The following is a 22670-nucleotide window of genomic DNA, read 5'->3' on the forward strand; positions in this document are numbered from 1 at the left end:
AAAGATCACAAATCAACCAAATGCTCAAAAGTATGGAACCAATTAATGGACATGATCTGACTTTCATTAGCAGTGAAATTTAATCACCTATAAACATCAGAAGTACATCTAATGTTTAGACTTACAGTATAAGCATCCATCCATCCATCCATCCATCCATCCATGGCATATCTGAGTCCAGCCTGTGGAAGCAGTAGAGCTACCCAAGCCCCCATATCCCCTGCCAACACTTCCAGCTGTTCAGGAGGAATACCAAGCCATTCCCAAGCCATTCTCTACAGTGTATCCGGGGACTGCATGGGAATCTTCCCAGTTGGGCATCCTTGAAAGAGCTCCTCATCATATCTCTAATAGTAAACTCAGACACCCTTCAGAGGAAGCCTAGTTTCATACTTTTGGCCATTATTTCAACTTAGTTTTCTCTTCACCATAACAGACCAGTGCAGGATCCAAATTACTACAGATGCTGCACAAATATGCCATTGTAGCTGCACGGTATGAGTAATTATACACAGATACAATTTCCTGTGCAATGCTGCTATCAAGCTACTTTAAAATTCTGGGCTCAGACTCCCAACAACGACTACTGTGTTTCCCCTGCAGAGCACCATCTGCCAAGCATAATTAAATGTAATGCAAGCATAGCAAAGGGTTAATATAACTAACCCATAATGAGTGTGTGAGTGCTCTTATTGTTTTCTTGTCTCATTATGTTACTCCCACTGCTTCAAGATAGAATTACATATTTTTGAACTGTAATGGGTTTTGCACATAGTAAATTTTATGCCCAGAGAAGTACATCTATTCACAATGATGAGGTTCCTGGGAATTGTTTAAGACAGGAGAGCATGCGTTTTAATCTGGCATGTTTAAAAAATGTGAGACTTGAGCCATGCAATAAGAAATCATTCAAAGTATTGAATATGACATTTTGGCTATTTTTGGAATTCACGAAAACAGTCTAGCAGGGTCATACAGGGTCTTCAGTCCTCTGTGTAATATCAGGAGGTAACTGTATGTGTTTTCTCTTTTGTCTTCACTTCAAAATATACAGATGCAGGAGTTGTGATTATTTGTAGTCTCCAATGTGTTTAAAATTAGAAAAAAAAAACTATGAATAATGAATTTCCTAAAAAAAAAACAGAATGCAGGGTAAGTGACACAACTCTGTGCTTCTTGGGATGTATGAATGAAGAGGAATCCATGAAGAGGAAACCAGAGACAGCACAGAGCATCTGGTGAATTATGGGACAGCACAAGTTTCCCATGCTGGTCTGTCAGTCAAAGCGATGGTGAAGCACCTTGGGGACTATTTCGAATGTCACTGCAATGTAATGCATCTTCTGCCACTAAGCAGTGACTTGAGGCTTCTCTTTGACAGAGTACAGAGCGGGATACCCAAGGCGCGTGGCTCACGTAGTCATTCCATCATCTGGCAAGAGCTACAGTATGTGATCACGGCTGCTGCCAGTAAATGTCTTAGACGAGAAGAAATTGCGGGTGATCCCAAGTGGATAGCCAACTAACTTTGATTGACATTTCAATTGAAATATGAGGAATGTCTCCATTTTGAGAGAGTGAGCTTAGTTTGGACCGCTACATTGGTGACTGTTGTCTTCTGTCAGTCTGATGTAACCGTTTCTCAGAAGGGGCTCATTTAAAAATTTTATAACCCAGCGTTTCTGCAGTACAGATTACGATCTCTGTCTGCGGCGGCGTCTGTGTGCCCTCATGCATCAAAATGTTAGATGTCACTGGTGGCTTAATCCAGGAGCAGGATTTTCATGTTGAAACTAGGATTGCGAGTTTTGTGCCTGGCCTCACGAGTTTTAGTTAATCTACTGAGCTTTTTAATTTGCCAGTCAGTGGCTGGATTTTAGATTTATGACACAAGATCAGAGCGAGATTTACAGCATCCAAACTCACAAAGGCCCTAAAAATGCAATGTGCTACAGCTTGAGAAAAGCTTAACCAAAATTGTGAAAATAAGTGTGAAATAAGTCGCAAATACAGAGTACATTACAAAAAACAGGCATTCTGCACAGACAACTAAACTATTTTCAGCTGTCATTAAAAGAAATAATTAAAAAAATTATATATCAAATATCACTTTACTGTGTTTTATGATCAATATCAATATCTCAGCAGGAAGTGAGAAGCATTTTGCATTGTCTTGTACTACAGAATTGCAGTATCATGATAATACAATGGGTGACAAATTGCAATACTCTTGTATTGTAAAGCAATTGTATTGTAAACCAAACCATCCCAGCACCACTGATGGAACACTGTTGGACATCTTGGATTCTTTTCAAGTCCCTGTCACATTATTTTAGTTATATCTATTTAAAATGCAGCAACACGAATAGAAATAAAAACAGAAAAGAGTACGCTTGAAGGTCCTTTACATGCAAGGACCAAAAACTGGGTTACTTGAAGAAGTGGGTTAAGAATAGAAATCCTTTGCATGTAAATACCAGCTACTGCAGCCAATTTACCCCACTGCTACACACCTGGACCACCTCTTCGGCACAGCTAATGCAGGAACAAAATGATTAAACACTGAGTTTATTTAAAATTTGTTTACTGTACAGCTGCTGCAGACCTGCTGCTATTTCATACTTTTAGTATAAATGAAACTACTTCTTCACAACTGATGTCTGGCCCTGTGTACACTCTTGATGTTATGGTTTGTCTGTTTTTTTCCTTTTCTCTAGCTTTAGTCATATTATCTATTTTAATGTCTAATCTACAAATTAAAGCTGTTAACTTTGGTTTATATGTTTATATGTAGTAAGTTTTGGCTGTCATAAAATGACAAACTGTTTGTTTTATGGTCTGTCAAAGATTTGGCCCTCTCTGACTCTGACCATTGCCCCCTGTCCATTTGGAAAATCATTCATGCTGTGAAACCAAATGTTACAGAATGAAGAAGTTTACAAAAAGACGAAAAAACCCTCTGTGGAACAGCCTAAGTGCAGGTATCTTGTCTCCGAGGTCTGCACCAAATACAGGCACTTTAAATGGTCTGAAATAATGGGGATATATGAGATTTTGGACTTTTATTATATCATGCACACTCTTCATAACCATGACACCGTACCTCTTGAATTACAAATAAAAGAACAATCAGGTTATGCTTTGAACTTTAAAGCTCTGTTAGGCAATTTTGCTTAAAAAAAATTCATTAAATCAAATGGCACTCTGTGGTGTGAGAGGGTTGAAAGCACTACAAATGCCACTGAGAATCAACACTCTTCACCATGATGACTACAGCTTTCTGCTTGGCATTTAGGTTTGCTGATTCATATGTTTGGTTCTGAAGCCTATCACCTTGTCTTTCATACAACACAGAAAGTTTAAGATGCAAAATGTGAGCAAACACCATGCTTGCCTACAAATGAGACAGTTGTGTTTTGCATTTGCTTTTTGATTTAATCCTTAGTTTTAAATCTTTGAAAGTCTATTATAAACATTACAATTCACATTTAATAGAATGGACAGTTTATTAGTTATACCTTGCTTATACCGGTCTGGACCCCCTTTTGCCTTCAGAGCAGCCTTAATTATTTTTAGGGATAGACTGAACCTAGGTACTGAGATGTGAAGACTATGGAGGTGAACTTGCGGTCATGTTGAAGAAAACAGTTTGAGATGATTTTAGCTTTGTGACACATTTTCCTGTTAGAGGAAGCCATATGAAAATTAATACACTGGGGTCATCATAAAGTGAATTAGGAGGTGGTGTTTTAATTATTAGATATTTGCAATAACAAGTAGCTGAACAAGTGTAGCTAATAAAGTGGTGAGTATACAATTCTGCACTGGCTGTCTTTCCTTATGATCATCATACATTAGTAAACATCATTGTTGCAGATGAGCAATTTTGTTACCTCCCTCTCTCTTTTTAATGATAACTATGTAAATAGCCACAAAGCTAAATAGCTTAATAAATAGCTAGCTACATTTATAGCTAGCTAGCGCGATATAGCACTAGCTAGCTAGTTAGATATCTGTCTACCCCAAGTTCTATGGGTAATTCATCTTTTTTGTTTGTTTGTTTAGTTTTTTTAAGGTGGAAATGTTGGGTATTAGTTTAGTCCTTAAGCTTAAAAATTGTATTTCGCCACATATTATCAGTCAAAAGTTACAGTTATTGATTATGCCTAAACATGCTGTATAATTTTCACAGAGAAATGAGGATTGCATGCCAATATAAAACAATTCTGACTATTCCGACTTGGTATGAATGCAGATGCACTCATCTAGGTCACCTTAGGCTGTAACACTGTGCTTACAGCAGTGAGTGTCATGAGCTAAAGAGAAACTTTGGTACAGCAGTGTATTGCAGTTCCCATGACAGAAATACAAAAAAAGAAAATGTTCTCATTTTTACATCTTTTCACTCTATGAGAAGACATTTTTTAACATTAGGAAACATATTCCCATAGAAGACACCAGGTCTACTGTTAAATTTCTTTTGCCTTAGTCACAATATATGTTGGTTTGTAATACAATAAGAAACATATTTATTTTTGGAAAATCAGGGTCAACTATTGTCTGTAGAGCAAACTATAAAATTGAAAATCACTGATACCAACAACAGCTACCCATATATACTACACCAGCGGTCCCCAACCTTTTTTGCGCCACGGACCGGTTTATGCCCGACAATATTTTCACGGACCGGCCTTTAAGGTGTCGCGGATAAATGCAACAAAATAAAACTAGTACCGGTACCGAAAAAAAGAAGATTTATTCATAACACACGTGAAAAGACCCAGGAAAACCGAGTTAACGATAAAAACGATAACAAAATAACGCCGAAAACCGATAAAAACCCTGAAAACCTTACATTCCACACCTGAGCCTCAACTCTCGCGGCCCGGTACCAAACGACTCACGGATCGGTACCGGTCCGAGGCCCGGGGGTTGGGGACCGCTGTACTACACCACAAGTAACCTGCGACATGTCTATATCATATCACTGTCAATCATTTCAGGCTGTATGGTTGTTCATGCTTCAGCAACCTTGTACTGCATGTATTTTATGGTGTATATATTGTATTATATGTCCCATGCCCTATTTTTGTTAAGAGATTACACGCGTCATCTTATTTTTGTGATTTTCTTCCATGTTGTTTAGCAAAACACACAAACAATGGTGCTCTTCTTTCTGCTGTCAGGCTGTTGCCATCTTGTTTTAAATGCACGTATAATTGAATACCTATGCAAACCTGTAGTACAAAAACAAAGTGTGTCTAATATCCACAGTGGTAAGCAACTGTCATTATGGATACTGATGTATACACTTTGCTCAATGATATCTCGCAGCTTCTAAAAGTAAACCTATGGTGTATATATAAAAAAAACATTCAATCAGATCTGTAGTAGCTTCCACATATTTATTCAGAGACTATTTGGGCATTTTACATGCTGTTAGGCATTCAGGGGTTAAACACCAATCTGGTTAAATCAAATAATGATGAAGAATTTTCATGAAGGGAAATCCTCTCACACTACTATGTGATCACTGATGCTTTTTTCCTGCCTTTTTTTCCCCCGCAGCTGTTGTTTGATCTGGAAACAGAGCTTTCAAAGCTACAGTGGAAGAAGAGAACCACCTTTGCCCTCAGCAATGGAATATCAGTAGTGTGGTGAGACCTTTGCCAACTGAAGGGGCATGCTCTCATACTGAGGTCGAACACCGGCCACATTTTAATATTTTCCCACTTCTTTGTATGCCTTCACTGTGAGAATATTAGACCAGACAATAGTTTCCCAAATGGAGCTGTGATTTACATGACATGAACTCTGATTAAAATACAATATGGCCACTGACTGCCTCTCTGTCGTGGTCCATTATTCTGTGAGAAAGATTTATTTGGAACACCTTTAATCTCAGTAATTGTGCTATGAGAAGCGAATGGCTACTGTGCAGGCTCATAGTCACATTATATTGGTTTTGTTAAAATAAGCTAGGAAGTGATGAGTCGTAACATATAACCTTTTTTTGGTTTCTGTACAGTACGCAAGTGTCTTATATGTAACTAATATGCTCTAAATGCTAAAGGGTATGTCAGCCAGGTCATTTATTTAGAAGAGATTTCCAATCCTGGTTTGACACTTTATTCATTTTATAAATGAACTAATACAAACTAGAGCAGATAATGTGGATTGCATGAGGTAATTATTATAAAAAAGCTCATCATAAAGATGGTAATCATAATAATCTAGAACAGCACACTATAAAGGGCAAAATACACTAAGTTGACTAAACCTGCAGTATCTGTATTTCTAATTCCTTATACTAAGATAATGAAAAGTCTCAGTGATCTTGCTATACATCTGCCAGGGCATCTGGTTTATTAACTGACACATGTCCGCTATAAGTCATATAGTCTGCCCCCTCTATAAAAAAGAATAATCACCTAAAATGAATCTACTGAGGCCAGACTTTTTCCAACACATTTTGGCAACACATATTTTCCACACATCTTTTTCAGTATCATATTAGCTATGTGTCAGTTCTCTTGTTGGCATAGCTCCACAGTAGCTCATTAACCAACTGTTTGGTAGGACACAATCTCAATCTTGTGGAAGGTGAAGGCTAGTGTAGCATGCCATGCAAATAAAGGGGTTTGTTCTCCATCTGGCCAGGAACACCTCTGGGTATATTCTGAACCATGGAGACCAAATGGTTTTTCCATGTGAAGAGACCACACAATGCTTTTGAATTAATTCCCTGTACAGCAAAAATGAAAAAAAAAAAAAAAGTCTCCACTTCATATAATGGACTACAGGCAAAGTGATTGTCCTCATATCACACAGCTCACGTTTAACACTTAAAAATGCCAACTTGTCACCCAAAAACCAACAAAAAGCTCGTAATGAATATAGGCACTTTAACTAACAAGTCTAAAACGTTAAGGGCTGCAGTGGCATAGTGTGATATCCATTGAAAATGCCATCCTAAAGAACCTACAAATGAAACTAGACGTACAATCTGTTAAGCTAATCCATAGAATATTATCATTTTAAAGAATTGACAACTATAAATATTTCACATCCAGAATAATAATCAGTAATTCTGATGTAATTATCAAAAGGTTAGACGGTTTTAACATGTTTTGTCTTGAAGACTCAAAAGAATCCTATAGTCAGTTTTACAAAATCCATGAGAACTACATAAAGTAACTATGTGAGAATAATTTACCATCTCAGTGATTAAAAAAATAAAGGAAAAAAAGGAAACTCAAAATTGGACTCCACTGACACAAATCTCAAAGAAAAACCACTAAAGCTGAAGTTTTATTAATTAAGCTGTAGTTTCTATTAATTAAATTCAAAGGGAAAAAAAAAGCATAAATATAGCCTTTCCGCTCTTCAGATAGTTTAAGTGGATAGAGCCTTGACTAAATGGCAGAGGCAGAGAATGTGCAGGAAAGGTCCTAGATAAGATTAAAGTTTACACATGTGAACTTGTCTTTGCTCAAGGAATTCAGCAAACCGAGCAAGGACAGCACAGACTATAGATTGTGTGCGAGACTCTGATGCAACTCTACCTTGTACTGCAGTCTTGGCTGAGTGATGCCATGTGTTGTTTGTTTCATTTGTTGCAGTTGTCGGCCAGTAACCCTCACCTCAACCTTCTACCCTAACTCTCCCATTTTCAGGTTGCTCTTCTATCAGGTTTGGCACTCCCTGCTGAGGCTCCTCATTAAGAGGAAAGTGGAACATCTGTGCTGGTCAGGCAAGATGACTTAGGCCTCCTGGCCAGAGCCTCAGCGGAGTGTCTCTGCTAGTAAGAACAAAAACTTCCTACAGGAGCCCTCTACAATCAAAAGAGGATAACTGCTTCACCTGTTTTTTTTTTTAAGACGAGTCTTTCAGCTTGCTCTGGTTTTATTTTGGCCCCCAGCTTCTCACAGTACACCTTTGTAGACAGAACTCATTTCCATTGTGGCTGTGTTTTACAAATCCCTTTAATGCCGCTCCCAGTAGAAACCTCCTAATTGCTGCCTTTTAGATCCTGCTAAGCTGATGAACACTAAACTTGCCATATCAACCTTTTTGTTAGATGCGTAGAGTCTAGTGAAGTTTCTTGAGAAAGCTAAGACCACACAGCCAACTTTGTAATCTCTTCAGTAAAGCAAGTTTGGTATAATGACCACTAAAGTTAAAGCACTTAGCTTTTATAAAAGACCCCTGTCAGCAGCCATCAGATACTGTCACAGCGCTGGCTATGAAACGTTTGACAGCCACCATCTATTATCACAGCATTAGCAGTGCCTCAAAGGCATCATCACAATGAATACCAGTGCTTCTTCAGTTGCACTCATGCAATTCTGGTGAAATGGAAAGAATAGAACACCTGTTATTCCAACCATGGATTATGCATCACAACCTAACAGCTGAAATTAGCGACTTTTGTTGTGTTAGACGCAGCAGTTTATTACAGAACAAAACCAGATATGAGCAAAGAAGGTTAAAGTAAACAAGACTAGCAGAATGGATGTAGCAGCAAAGTGCTTTTTTTTTTTTTTACATGTTTGTATTCTTTTCACCACGCAGGAGATGGTATTTAAGATATTGCCAAGTTTCCCTACATTGCATTAAATTTTCTAAACACAAGACTATATAAACTGTTTATCTGATTTTTGTTTTTAGCAAAGATTCTTATACTCACCTGCATGTTTTTGCTAATACAAGGTTATAATCAATTAAAAAATATGTATTTAACCTGTATCTCAGTAACTACTTTAACAGCCAAACTTATTAACAACACAAGCCTTCATATTTATCCTGAGGCTTGTTTTACCATGGTGCAACTTCTTAACACCTAACCATGCCTTTACATAAGAGCACATGCTTTCTTCATTTGAATGTGGATCATGTGACCTCGCTTTATCTTTCCAAAAACCACAGAATGAAGCTGCCATGTTTCTATTTACATATTTAAGACTCGGTATCTAAAAGCAAATAAGAGGTTTTGAATTTTAATTTTTAATTCAATTTTCTTCTTATAAATACTTACTGATGCTACGCTGAACATAGTAACAGTATTTGCAAACATTTAGTGTCATTTAAAAGCATAAAAATCATTCTCCTTAATTCAGTTACCTTGACAATATTGACTGTGTTGTGTAAAAGCTTTTGTCTGTGCATTGGAATGTGCTTAATGTACTAAATCTTAGATGCATATGCAGACAAATTTTATTTTCAATTAGTCTGAAGAATAGTGTTAGGCCTACACAATTTCCTTGACAAATAACCTACAGTGAATACTAAATAACAAGTTTTTAAAACGGCTGCACTGGGATCAAGCCATGGGCTCCTTTATGTTTGTTGAGTAGTAGCTATGGAGGATGGATTTAAGGTGAATAATAATGGAGAGTAGGTGAGTCACGGTTGTGTGAAGTGAAAACGACCAAACCCACGCAAAGCTCTTGGTGTAATGTATGCAGCCAGCGCCTAATTTCCTATTCCTCTCCAAGGAAGCTTTCTGAAACTAACCCAGCTGCTCTATTTATATCTGGCAACATCTTTTCATCTCTTTGCTGATGGAGCCATTAGGTACAGCATAACCCTATAGCGTCTTAACCTCCACAATGAAGGCCCATGTTAAAATGATATTTCATTTACAATTTCCAAGCTAACAAGATTTTACTGATAAACATTGTAATAGGTCATTTTAACGAAGAAAACGATCATTGCCATTGCTCTATTCCAATATGTTGCTTGTGAAAAAAAAAACCTGACTGATCTCATGAATTGAACATAAAACAGATTTTCCTGTGTTTCATTTACGTCTGAGTGGATGTGCATGCCCGTGTTATTTATGCGTGCGAGGGCATGTGAATGAGCGAGAAGGAGCCAGTACTAAACGAGGTCAATGCTTTATTTTCTTTCAAAATAATTTACAGTCTGACTCCTTAGTCACCCACAGTTCTTTCATCCTTCTGTGTCTGTTAGCTGCAAATTTGAACGGGCATAAGTTTGCAATCTGCTTGTAAATGGGAATATTGAGAATATGTACACGTTGAAGAAAAAACGTCTAATTTTGCATTATCAGTGACGAGTAATTTCTAAGACATTTGGATGCATGCATGAATTCAAGACGTTCAGAATTAGCATCTGTCTTTAGCCAAGCATCTACTGTTCCTGCTGCTACAATTAGTAGGGATGCGCCAATTTATCGCCAATCATAGGCAATGGTAGATAGTCCAGAAACATAATGACGATGACAGTGAATAATGATTAAACAACTTTAAAGATATTCTGTTAATTTGCACAAAAGAGGAAGGTTTTAGATGCTATTTATCCCTGACAATTTCCTAATTTGTGATTGTGTATTGATTAGACTTAAAAACAAACAAAAAAAAAGAATAAAAGATTGTGATGTAGAATATGTATTATGCATATAAAACAGACTAAAGTGGTTCACTGATTTCATTAAAATGTCCAAAATTTTTTAGGTGCTCATGAACTTACATTAGACTAACTGGGTCTTGCTAAAAGACGCTTGTGCAGGCTTTATGCTGCATTTGATGTATTGTTTAAAAATATTCATAAAAAAAGATTATGTGCCTTGTATACAGTAATGTTTTTATAAATAAGAATCATATTAAAGAGTGGTAGTACCTGCTGATTCACCATGTGTCTGTAGGGTCTTTACCTTAGAATATAGTATGCATTATGATGACCCAGCTGGCACTGATACACTGATTTACTGCTAAATAAGTATTCAGTTTAATTTAGTTTTAATGCAATGAGGAGAAAAGCAAGCAAAAGACACCAATGTCTGGGTTTGTTGACCATTTCTTATGCAAAAATTAAAGTGGAGCATGTGAAACTCTAGAAATGCAAATTGTACCTCTGACTAACTTTCATTATTTCTAACATTCCTTTTAACCCATATAATAGCAAAAACCCGCCATATTCCACTTATATTCTTCTCCATATTACAGCAAAAAGTATGTCTCTTATTTTAAATCACCCGTGTATGACAAACTACTGTTGTTTTCTTTATGGCACATTTTTTAGGTATCAGGAGCACATTTTACCATTTTATTCATGCACACAGACATTAAACCTTTCTTTTACAGCAACTTTGAGGAAAAGCACATTTCAGAGGGAGGATAAAACAACGATTTTGAAATGGATAGTGCTACTTTCTTTTTATTCCAATGAAATTATGCTGTTTGTAATTTTTAAATCCCTCAAGTTTTAAACAATTCTGTTGAACAAAATTCTATGATTATGCTAGGAAATAAGTCGAAAATCAAAACACCACGAGTACGAGGCTGCGGCGCCGAGTTCACTCACCAGCTGGGCATCTGCAGGAAGCTGTTCCATTGGAGCGTGTCAGGCAGGTGGAGTTGTGTAGGCAGGGATTGTGGAGGGGGTCACACGGGTCATAAGGCTGGCTGCACAAGGGGCCACTGAAGAAGGGGGGACAGGTGCAGGAGAACTCCCCAGGTATGTCTGACTCCTGACACTGAGCTCCATTTAGACAAGGGCCAGAATCGCACTCATTCACATCCTCTGTACAGTCCACACCTGTCCAGCCTCGTGAGCACAAACACCTTACATACATCAGAGAGGAGATTTACACAGTAGAGGTTATTTTGCCATAAATTTAAATGAATCATAAATGAATAAACACTTTTTAAAATGTTCTAAAGGCTATGGCAGTCATACTCTTTGGGACAATTATGCTAAAAATGCATTTAGCAGATGTTCTGGGAGTTGCTGCAGACAAACTCCTGAATAGCTTGCTTTTTTTTTTTTAATGATAATTTAAATTACCCACAAAACACACTCTTCTACACAAAACCTCAGTGTTACAGTGCACGCGTTCTCCATACTGCTCTCCTGGATCTCTGTTAGAGAAAGTACGAATTTTAGTGTTTAACTGCACTACTGGTCAGAGCAGCTTTTAATTCTGGACAGCTGAATGCAGGACACAAGAGGTTAGAGTGCTGAGTGGGAATTTAATGGAAATGTATGTGTTCTAGACAGAAAGAGAGACAGATGGAGACAGAGAAACAGAAAGCCAACCACAGTGTATGTAAATCTCAAGTATCTGCTCTTAAGGCAGGTGAATATTCCACTTGGTGGCAGTGAGTACCCGGGCACTACAACCACTCCACCTTGCATTCCTTTCCATCCCCCAACTTTTCTACCTGAAGCATTTTTATGTCTCCCCAGTGAGAGTGGGCATTAGCCGAAGCAGATACACCAGCTTTTTCCTCCAATGAGTCACAGATCCCCTGAAACCTTTTCATGCTGTGAGCCATTGATTGACTCATTTGTTTTACCTGCCATCTGCAATTCATTATCTCCGGTGCCAGTGGAAGGACATATTGCTATCTCTGAACGGCTTCTTTTTTCCCACATTTCTTAAGTGACTGATGCACCTTGCGAGGACGCTGCCCTCGAGCCAGCTCGCACACCTACTTGTAGCTGTTGAGAAGGTCTGTGCAGGTGGCGTTGTTTTTGCAGGGTTGTGATAAACATTCATCAATTTCTTGTTGGCAGTACTCCCCCTCCCAGCCAGAACGACACACACACTCATAACTCTGCGATACAAGAAAAAGGGAAACAATATTAGATTAACACTGGAAAGTAGTCACATTTCACATCTGCACTATGTAGAGTTAGTATTTTAGGTGGTTAGAATCGAATATTTAGGAGAGCAGTAGGCACATATCACATGCAGGGACTGTTAATTAAGTTGTTACGGAGCAGACAGAGGGCATTTTGCCACTCATTTGTTTAGTTATTTATATTGGTTGCATTTTAAAAAACAAATGTTGCAATGCTTAATATACTTGATTTAATTCATCTCAATGTTCTTGAAAACATTGCGGAATAAAACCTCCTACTCACACACACACACAAAAAAAGCTTTCCTGTGGAAATCTGTTTAAAGTGTGGAAGAGTCATGCTTGTCTTACATTTCCACATTACCGTGCTGATGTATTCCTCCTACCACCCACCCTCTGGACAGTATGCAAGCCTGTTTTTTTCCTATCACATTCAAGATACGATGATACAAAACCTTTATGAAGCGTACAGCATTACCACTGCATATTCTTTGAGGAATATTTTCACAGCCAAGCAAACATGTAAAACACGTTGGATTTAGATTTGTCAGGTTGTTTTTTTTTATTCTGGAGCCAGTAAATGTGTTGTTAGTACTTTAAATTCAAAAAACGTTTTATACAAAGCTCAAACATTGCTAATCTTTTATTTTCTTGCCTTTCCTCCATTCAAAACAGTATGCGGACCACTTGTCCTTTATTTCATCACTGCAATCGGCTCTAAAATAATGAATTGCAGCACGAGAGATTAATGTTTTTCTTCCATTACTTTCCAAGAAGCCATCTTAATTTAAATTCCTCTTTGCATACGTTATGAACGTAGTCATATGGTCAAAGGTTGTTTGGGATTTATCATTGCCAACCCTCTGTCGAAAGGTCCCGGGTACTTGCGGTTGAATGCATGCTAATATTTATTTCATACACTGAAGGGGAGCCGTTAAACTTTGTCTGATATAATTTGTACACTGTAGGCCTTATGGTGGTGGGGGAAAATGCCGTCATCTCATGATAAATTAGATACCTCCAGGAGACTCCAATTCCTTACCCCTGGCAATAGAACATAATCTCATTTTTGCTGCTAAGTCACCTTCAGGGACTGCAATTCTCCAAAATAAGGTAAAGCTCTGTGGGACACAATGTTCAGAGAGAGAAATAGCTGCACTGTAAACAAGACTATGTGATGGGGTTTCCAAAAAACGGCCCTATTTGAATAATGAACCGGGAAAAATGTAACGGTAAAACACGGTGACTAAAAAAAAATACCAGTGGAAATTTCATTATATTCCTCTTATCAGATCCCATCGTCTTCTTACACGGTGTCCTTTTGTCTTTGGACTTGAAGTTTAGTTTATCCCAGAAAATAAAAATTACACTACAGTGTTTTAACCAGCTTTTGCACCACAATAGGCTTCCATTGGTATATTGTTCCTTATAAACTACATCAAAAAGAGCCAGATAAAATTATTAGTAGAATATGTTGACTGACTTTAAAATATTAATGATGGATGAATTTTATTTCTTTATACTGGCTGGATAAAACACAACCATTACTGATAAGCTACAAAAAAGGAAAGTCATGTTATAATCTTAAAACTTAGCTCTGCAAATCTTAATACTGATTTCATGAGAATTAAATTTGGTACAGAAACTTTATAAAAATTAATTTGTGCTTGCAATGTGTTCTCATCTATCTTAATATCACTACTCTAATGTAAGCCTTTTTTAAAACTCGACTACACACATCATAAGTTACCAGAGGGGGAAAAAAAAGGCTAAATATATGGACTTTATCTATGACACATCTGTTTTACTACTGCAATCTGTTAGCAAAAAAGCAGCTGTTGGAAAAAGGCTCCTGGTACTCATTGCACAGTTAGTGAGCAGCATGCGGTTCCCAAGGCCTTTCCGCAGCTGCAACATATCAATGTTATTGGCTTAAAAAACATTTGAATAAGTACAAGAATAGAGTTGTGCCTTCAAGACACAAGTTTTAAAAGTTCTGCTTTTTTTTGTTAAACTTAACTTCTGACATAAGCATTTTTTATTTTCCGTCAAGCCCACCCATGTGTTGCATAACCAGGACGTGGAGGTCTTTAATGGGGAATATGTCATACTATAGATGTGCTTAGACACTGTAAAGTTATTAAATGGCTATCAAAAATGTAAATAAAGAAAAACCTATTGAATATTTCTATGTTTATTATGACTTACACTTTAACCATAACAATGAAGCTTTTTAAATAATTACTAATTATCGGGTATATGTGTTGTTTTGGACACATGATCACAACATGTCCAAAACAACATTGGTTAAAAATAGAGACGCTATCATTACAAATTAGTGTTTTCCTTCTAGGGATACTTTGGTAGTCCTTTGGTTATTATGTTACATTGGCTACAAGGCATAAATGGGACACTGTAATTGGCATAATTTTTCTATTATGAGATATAAATAATAATGGCCATCTATGGGACATAACAGTTCCCTACCTTATTTTCCCCCCAGACACCCAAAACAATATGAATCATGCTGGACCTGTAAACCAGATAACTGGCGAGCTGCTCTGGTGCACAAAGTCATGTTGATGTAGTTTATTCGTTTTTAATAATGTGCCAATGTTCGAGTTACTGCACACTTGTTAATATTTACTGCAAAAGAAATGTTTTAAAACACCGAATGCACAGCAGCCATCAAAGGTAATATACAGTAACTAATGTGATTCATGTCTATCAATATTTTATGGAGAGTTACCAACTGTGGCGATTTACAGGACTGGGCAATTTTGAAGCATAGGCTATAACATCACTCCATTATACTGCCTTGGAAAAATGTTTCTACTTACCAGATGGAGGTCCTTACATACTGAGTTGGTGCTGCACAAACTGTTCACGCAGTCATCAATGTCTTGCTCACATCTGAGCCCAGCATAACCGGGACTGCAAAGGCAGTAAAAGCCATCTACAACTAAAGGAAAAGCCGGAGCATAGTTACAGTACCTTGCATCATAAATTAATTTACTCAAATCTCAGTGGGTCCTACATCTCTACACAGGTAAGTGCTGATTATGAGCATAAAGCACAATGACTACTGTGATTCTATATTTAAAGGGTATGACCATTAAATAAATGACTTAGGCTGTATCAGTAAGACCTGTTGCTGGCAAAGTCCAAACTGCCTTATGCCTTAGTCTGACAGTTTGACACTCTAACCAGCTTTAAATGAACCTGTCTGCGATAACCATTCAGTCCTCTTCTCGCCAGGTGCTTTCCTTGTCTCACCATATTTCTGCTCACTGAAAGCCTGAAAGCCTTGTCATTTGTTGCAACACTCTCAACATACTTGCAACATGCTGAATGATGGGGAAAGAGCGCAACAGAGGGAGAGGACCAATTTCAGTGGTATTCTTAATTCAGAAGCTACAAATGCGCCAATTTCTTCCATCAGAAGTTAGAATCTCCCATGGCTAATCATCCATTCCTTCCTCTCTTTATTTATTAATGATTTTAACCAAGGATGCATCATTCTGTTTCTCCAACACAACACTGGTACAGGCAGCCAGTGACAGAGGTAATTGCAGTTCTTACAGGAGTGAATTTATTACTTCCCCAGTCAGGGTCCCTGGATTCTTCATTATCCCAAAGATTTACCACGTAATCTATGCTGTCACTCTGTCTTGGTGCGTGTAGATGCTATTACTCTCATTAAATGCTGTAAGTCCTCGGTGGCAGCAGCATTACTCATCACTGCCACTGTGGCTATGCAGTGCTGTCCCTTGTGGCTGGCTGGCTGGCTGCGACTGAGCACTGGCCAATAGGTCCAAGGATCCAGCTTCACTAACCTAAGGTGAACTGGCTGCGCTCAAAATTGGCCAAGACAGCTTGTGGAGGGCTACTGTAGCACTGAGAGGACAGTGATCCACTGCCATCACTATTTTAGAAAAAGCATAAGCCAGTTTAAAACTGGACTGGAGAGCTGGCAGTTTTCAGGAATGCCAGGAAGGGTGGAAGAAACAAATATTTTGATGCTTTTTCAAAACTGGTAACTAAATTTATGGCAAAATCATGCAAATTCACAATATAAAATAAATAAAGCAAGATTCATTGACTGATAATTATTTCAAATGTATTACTTTTCAGCACTTTTCTAATGATCACTTCGTTTTTTAAATACTTAGGCTAGAGATGAAATGCACGGGAGTAACCATTCAAAATCATTCATTCAAAGTCATTTAATATCCATTATTCAAATTGTAGCGCAACATCGATGACTGATCTTCTCTGACACATCATATTAAGAAACTAATCAAGTGCACTCCAGTAAAAAATGTCCAGCTCCTCTCTTCAGATGAATGATTCTAACCACAACACCCATAATATCTACAATGGCGAAGCAACTGAAAACTACCTATCACACTGCAAGTGAGCAAAATCAAATTAGACACATACATGGCATTTTAATGTCTGAATACACGCATGCAGCTTTGCTTCCGTCTTGAGTGTATGTCATTAAAATGTTGGGGAGACGTAAGCTGTTTCGTACCATCATAGCAGAAGCCATGAAGACAGGGGCTGGAGCTGCACTCATCCACATTGATTTCACAGCGGGGACCAGTGAAGCCACGGCGACAGTGACAGCGGAAACCTAAAGGGAAATGGTCCTGATCCAACTCTTCCACACATACTGCTCCATTCTCGCAGGGATTACTGGCCTCACAGGGTAAGAACTCACAATTATGACCTGAGGAGAGGCAAAGAAATAAATAGAGGGGCCATCCAGCAGACAAAAATCTTGGTTATCTTGGTTAAAAACACAGTGCAAGAATAGATCTCAAGATTTAAAGTGTAAACCTCTATTATACGTTTCCTTGAACCTGCATATCTTTATTCACAATAGAATTTAAAACACACACCAAATGTTAATCTATGGAAATTTACTAATTTAAGAAGAATCTTTCAGTGACACTTTATACTGTAGATGATGCAATATTAATAAGGCTGAAAATTATTTTGAAAATTTTCCACAACTTGTAGACAGTTTTTTACAGAATAGTAAACCCCTGAGTGTCTTTATATCTGAGAAACTCTGCCTCTCTTTTTATACGCAATCAGGTTACTGACCTACTTTATTGGATAATGTTCCTCCACGTACTTTTCTAACCTTTTGATCAAATTCAAAATAAGCTAATATTTTTCATAAAATATTAAAATGGCTGAACATTTGATATGTTTTATATGGTCTGTTGCATTCTTTTTTATTTACATGTAAAGTAATGAACATTATGTAAAGTCTATGAACATTCAAGATGTTACTATAGTACATAACATATTTAAAAAAATAAATATATATTTGTACTCATACAAAACGAGTTTTGTACAAAATTTCCTCATTCAATCCAACAATGCTCCATACTGATTTAAAACTAGTGATAAAAGCACACATGTGGCTACTTAACCCTCAATGTCATTGCTAATGTGCTATTGAATATTGCCATTTGCATCATGTTTGAGCAACTTAACAACTGCTTTGATTATAAAAACTGACAGAACTACACAGAAAAATGAAAGTGGATAAAAATCACTTCAGACAGATTGTGCATGAGGCTAATCTCTCCTGAGCCTACAGAAAATAAAATAACATAATTATGAAAAGCAGTGCAGAAAATTAACCAGATCAGTGCAGATGATGAAAATGTTCAAATGTGGAAAACGTGCAAAACTAGACAAAGCACGGTGGTGGTGCATCCTACTGAGATCCAAATTGTTTCTTTACCAAATCATATATAAGAAGCGCTTTGGCTGAGCTAGCAGCTGGTTAGCTGGCTGATCCATGAATTATGAAAGAATCTGAAGTGTAGTTATGGCTATTTTAACTTTTTACACATAAATGTGGTGAAAATATTGATTTTGATATTACAAATGCTTTTAATAAATGGTTCTTCTACTGTGACAGCTTCTCAGTTAGTAAGCATTTGGTAAACAGTAGTTCAACTTTTCACCGATATATTCTTTTTCTTCTTCTTCGTCGTCGGTATGTTCCTTTGGAAAGAAGTGGCAGTGCTAAATTGTGCAATATTTAATCATTTCAGAATACTTTTTCATTGTACGGTACAAGTGGGTGAAATTAAAGCTCCACAAAGCCATGGCTTTCTTGATACACTGAATCACTTGAAATCCTCAGATATAAAGCGAGTTTCTCACCCTCTGAGAAATACTCTCAGAAATGGCTTTAGTCTTTGACTTCATGAACTGTATAATTCTTTCTGTCATAGTATAAAGGAGTAGCTTTGCACACTGATGCACACTGATGATGCAGAGTGGCCACTACCACACTGTACACTGAAGTGGTGTTACAAGGGTAATCAGTTGTACTTGTTTTTGACATTACTTTCTACAGTTCTTTGAATCACACTGGAAAACTTTCATTTTCATCAGAGCTCTGAATTTTTCTCCTTATGTTGTCAGTATGTCATTGAAGTGCCTTTTTTTTAATAGTGATTTTCTTCTGGGGACTCTGCTGTAAATCCCAAATTTGTGAAATACTGCCCTGACTGTTGTCCTTGCAGGATGATCCCACAGCCAATGAGCTCATTAGATCTGTCAAAGTGGTTGTTGGGTTTTACTGAGGTCCTTCTCGACTGGCTGCCTGATTTTTAGGATGAATTGCTAAAAAGAGTCTGGCTAAGTAAATGTTTTCTCTTTTTTTTCTTTTTTCGTCAAACATAATAAAGTTTTACTGTTTTGTGTTTTTGAGAAATCCCAGTTTTAGAAATGTATCACGCACAGTCAGCAGTGCATCTCTTATAAGACCAGCATGTGGATTAATAATATATTAAAAACTAAAATATTTACCAGAATGGGATTTAAACCCAGCTGTGCCAAAACTCAACACAAAAAAGTTTTTTTTCATCATTATGCTGGTATAATTATCTCATCTTTTCTCATTCATTTATGTGGGGACAGTATAGTATCAATAATCAAATGTGAAAATTACTTTTTAACATATTTATTGATTTATTTGAGAAAATGAAATGACTGAGTAAATGAATTCATCTTGATAAAAAATACCATGATGCAGTAATGCATCTGACAACCAGTCATGGATAAAAGTACTAGGCTGTCATGTAAACCCATGCCATGAAGCTCAGCACAGTTTCTATGCTGATGTTAATTCCAGAGGTTTGGAATATGTGGTCTGTCACTTTTTATATGTAAAAAATGAACAATGCAGTTTAACATAGTTAACTGATGCGCTGCATGTAGAGTTACAGCTATTTCTAATTTTCAACCCTTGTTTCTTTGTTGGACTTTTGCATTCACAATACACAAACAAAATTACAACACTCAATTACATAAAACCATAACACACTATGATTACAAAATTATGAAGAATTCAGTGTAAAACATAACGTAAAAAAAAAAAAAAAAAAGAAATTATTAGAACCCAGGCTCTGGGCTCTATAGAACCCAAACTTTCACAGATATTTTCAAAAGTAGACTGCATGGCTAAGTCCGTGATTTTATGAGACTTAAAACACCTGAATCCACAGACAAAAAGGGGTGACTCATTGCTTTTGTCTAAATTGTGCATTTGTTGCATAATGACCAGCAAAAGGTGTCTGCAGAACATAAAAGTATCACGTCACAGCAAAGTTAACATTAAAGGTTTTGGTTACAGAATTTTATCACTTCAACACTTATCCAAAGAGATATTTGTGTAAAATGTATTCAAATTTATTTGTTAACAAAAGAAATTGGTGGCACTTTAATAGTAAATTGACTGACTTACTCTTTAGTTTTGTTTTCATTTGGTTCAGTTTAGTTTTTTGTTTGTTTCTTTACTGGACAATGAAATTGTAATTCTTAATTTTTCCCAATAATTTTTCAGTAAACACATATTAAAATGATTGTAAAGTTATTGTAAAGTTGTATCTAATATTTGAAAATGGTTTATAAATGTTGTGTAAACTATCTAGAGCCATTTGGATAATAATAAGTTATTATTATTATGAAGTTAAAACAGTTATTAGTTTACAGACTGTTTCAGTAGGCAGGTGGTGTGGCATTGACATAAAACACAACATTGAGCCTAAAGTGTCATGATCATGCCCTATTATTTGCACTTTGCACTAACTGTTATATTGTGGTTAGGGTTAAAAAAAACACCAAGTTAAAGAGTTTTAGGACATGTGAGAATAAAGATGTCACATTGCTGGGGGAAGCATCAACGGTGGCTTATACCTGCCTAGTTATTCAAGAGTTCTTTATTTAACTACAGATTAAGAATAAAGACTTACTAATTTTGTTGAGACATGTGAAGTTAGTTCAGACAGGTGAAAATAATAGTATGTGAATTTAATTAACTTTGCTTTTTGTCCCCATTCCCTCAGTGCTCATTACCTTTAAATGGAGCCACACACTGGCAGAAGTAATTACCAGGCTGGTCAATGCAAGTGGCTCCATTCTTGCAAGGAGATGAAGCACACTCATCAATGTCGAGTTCACATGTTGTACCTTTGACGGGAAAGAACACAAATTGATAAATATGCTATGCCGAAGAGTGATCGACATAAACATTCAGTAATTCAACCAATTAAAAATGACCTTTTCTGTATTATTATCTATGCTGTACCGCATGTTCTTGCTGTTACTTTACATCAATCTTTCATCTGAGTAAGAAAAGTAAATTGAATGTGGATAAACAACATGTACCTGCAATATCTGGGGTTTTGGCATTCTTTAGGGGGAGGGGATATTGCGGACCTTAATGCTACACACAGAGAATGAAAGAAGTGCTGAACAGAGCTATAATACCATAAAGGGTTTCCTGCTGTGCTGCAGCAACGTAGCTGGAGCAGCAAGAACATCCTCTTTCCATTTTACATATCATTTGTCAACATGCAAAAAAAAGAAAAAAAAGAAAAAGAAAAAAGTTCTAAATGCATAATCCTTAAGAATTTTAGAAAGAAGAGAAATCACCTCCTTTGTGCCTGTAAGATTTCACAGGATTGAGCACTGCACCACTTCTATTTTTGGGTCTGCATTGTGAATCCTGCTCTGTGAGAATTATTAGCAAATTGCTAGGAAATAGTTCAAAAGCCATTGTTGTGGTTGACCTTTAAGTTTGGGAGTCTTACCTGTGGTTTAATCTACAGTCAACTTTGCACTATAAACAGTGAGCATCGTAGCACCACATGTAAAGCAAAAGTACTACAGGATAAGAGCATGAGTGCAAACGCAACACCGCTCTACTAATTGCTGTGACTAACCATGACCATTTTACACCTAAATACAACAAAGCAGAGGAATGACTATGGCTGTAGATTCATGTTCACATGTTAGTGCCGAGTCTGAACTATAAACTGTTAGCATAAACGTATCTACAGTGCTTCAGAGCCCAAGATCTGTTGCAGATTTAGTACTTGTTAAACCTCAGAGATGTGTTCATGTCCACAACCCCCATTTTTGTGAAGTTTTATTGCTTCTCTGTTTATTTGTACTGGAAAACTATTCACACATTATGCAAAATAAGAAATACTTCCATATCTTCGTATATGTATAGGATGTCACATCACACATTGCAGAAGTATTCACATAAAGTGCATTCACTAACCTGCAAAGCCAGACATACAGAGACATCCGTAGGCATGAACTAGGTCAACACAAGTGGCATTGTGCAGGCAGGGAGAGGACATGCACTCGTCTATGTTGACTTCACAGTAGATGCCTATAATGTCAACAAGCAGCAGCAATCACAAATGGTCAAAAAGTGTCATACAGCACAGATTTGACTGAAGGAATGAAATATGCTTTATTTGGCATGAAGGTTAAATGTGTATATGTATATATTCATATGTATGCTCAACAGGTCATCTTGACCTATGCCTACATACTTGCATTAACAAACATGAGCAGGTCTACGTAATAAAATGATTGTTGTGTACACACACGTTCTATAGAATACAGACTATTCTCTTGCTGTTCTGTCCTTGTTTTTTGCTCAGAATAGAGAGCAGATTAGCAGCAAACTAACCAAGCAGCAAGATGATTTTTTTCCTTCACTAT

At 37.0% G+C, this 22670-nt stretch overlaps 1 protein-coding gene across 1 annotated transcript in view; it reads right to left on the reverse strand.

Annotated features, from left to right (window-relative positions):
- Positions 1-22670, reverse strand: part of eys (eyes shut homolog) — a 159382-nt gene that overhangs the window by 91800 nt on the left and 44912 nt on the right. The window contains exons 20-25 of the mRNA XM_063491468.1: positions 22219-22332; positions 21006-21119; positions 17149-17346; positions 15452-15573; positions 12463-12584; positions 11329-11588 (exon numbers count right to left, since the gene is read on the reverse strand). Coding sequence (XP_063347538.1) covers positions 11329-11588; positions 12463-12584; positions 15452-15573; positions 17149-17346; positions 21006-21119; positions 22219-22332 — 930 coding nt within the window. The remainder of the gene's footprint in view (positions 1-11328; positions 11589-12462; positions 12585-15451; positions 15574-17148; positions 17347-21005; positions 21120-22218; positions 22333-22670) is intronic.

This window comes from Pelmatolapia mariae, linkage group LG13, assembly GCF_036321145.2.
Source record: "Pelmatolapia mariae isolate MD_Pm_ZW linkage group LG13, Pm_UMD_F_2, whole genome shotgun sequence".
NCBI lineage: Eukaryota > Metazoa > Chordata > Actinopteri > Cichliformes > Cichlidae > Pelmatolapia > Pelmatolapia mariae.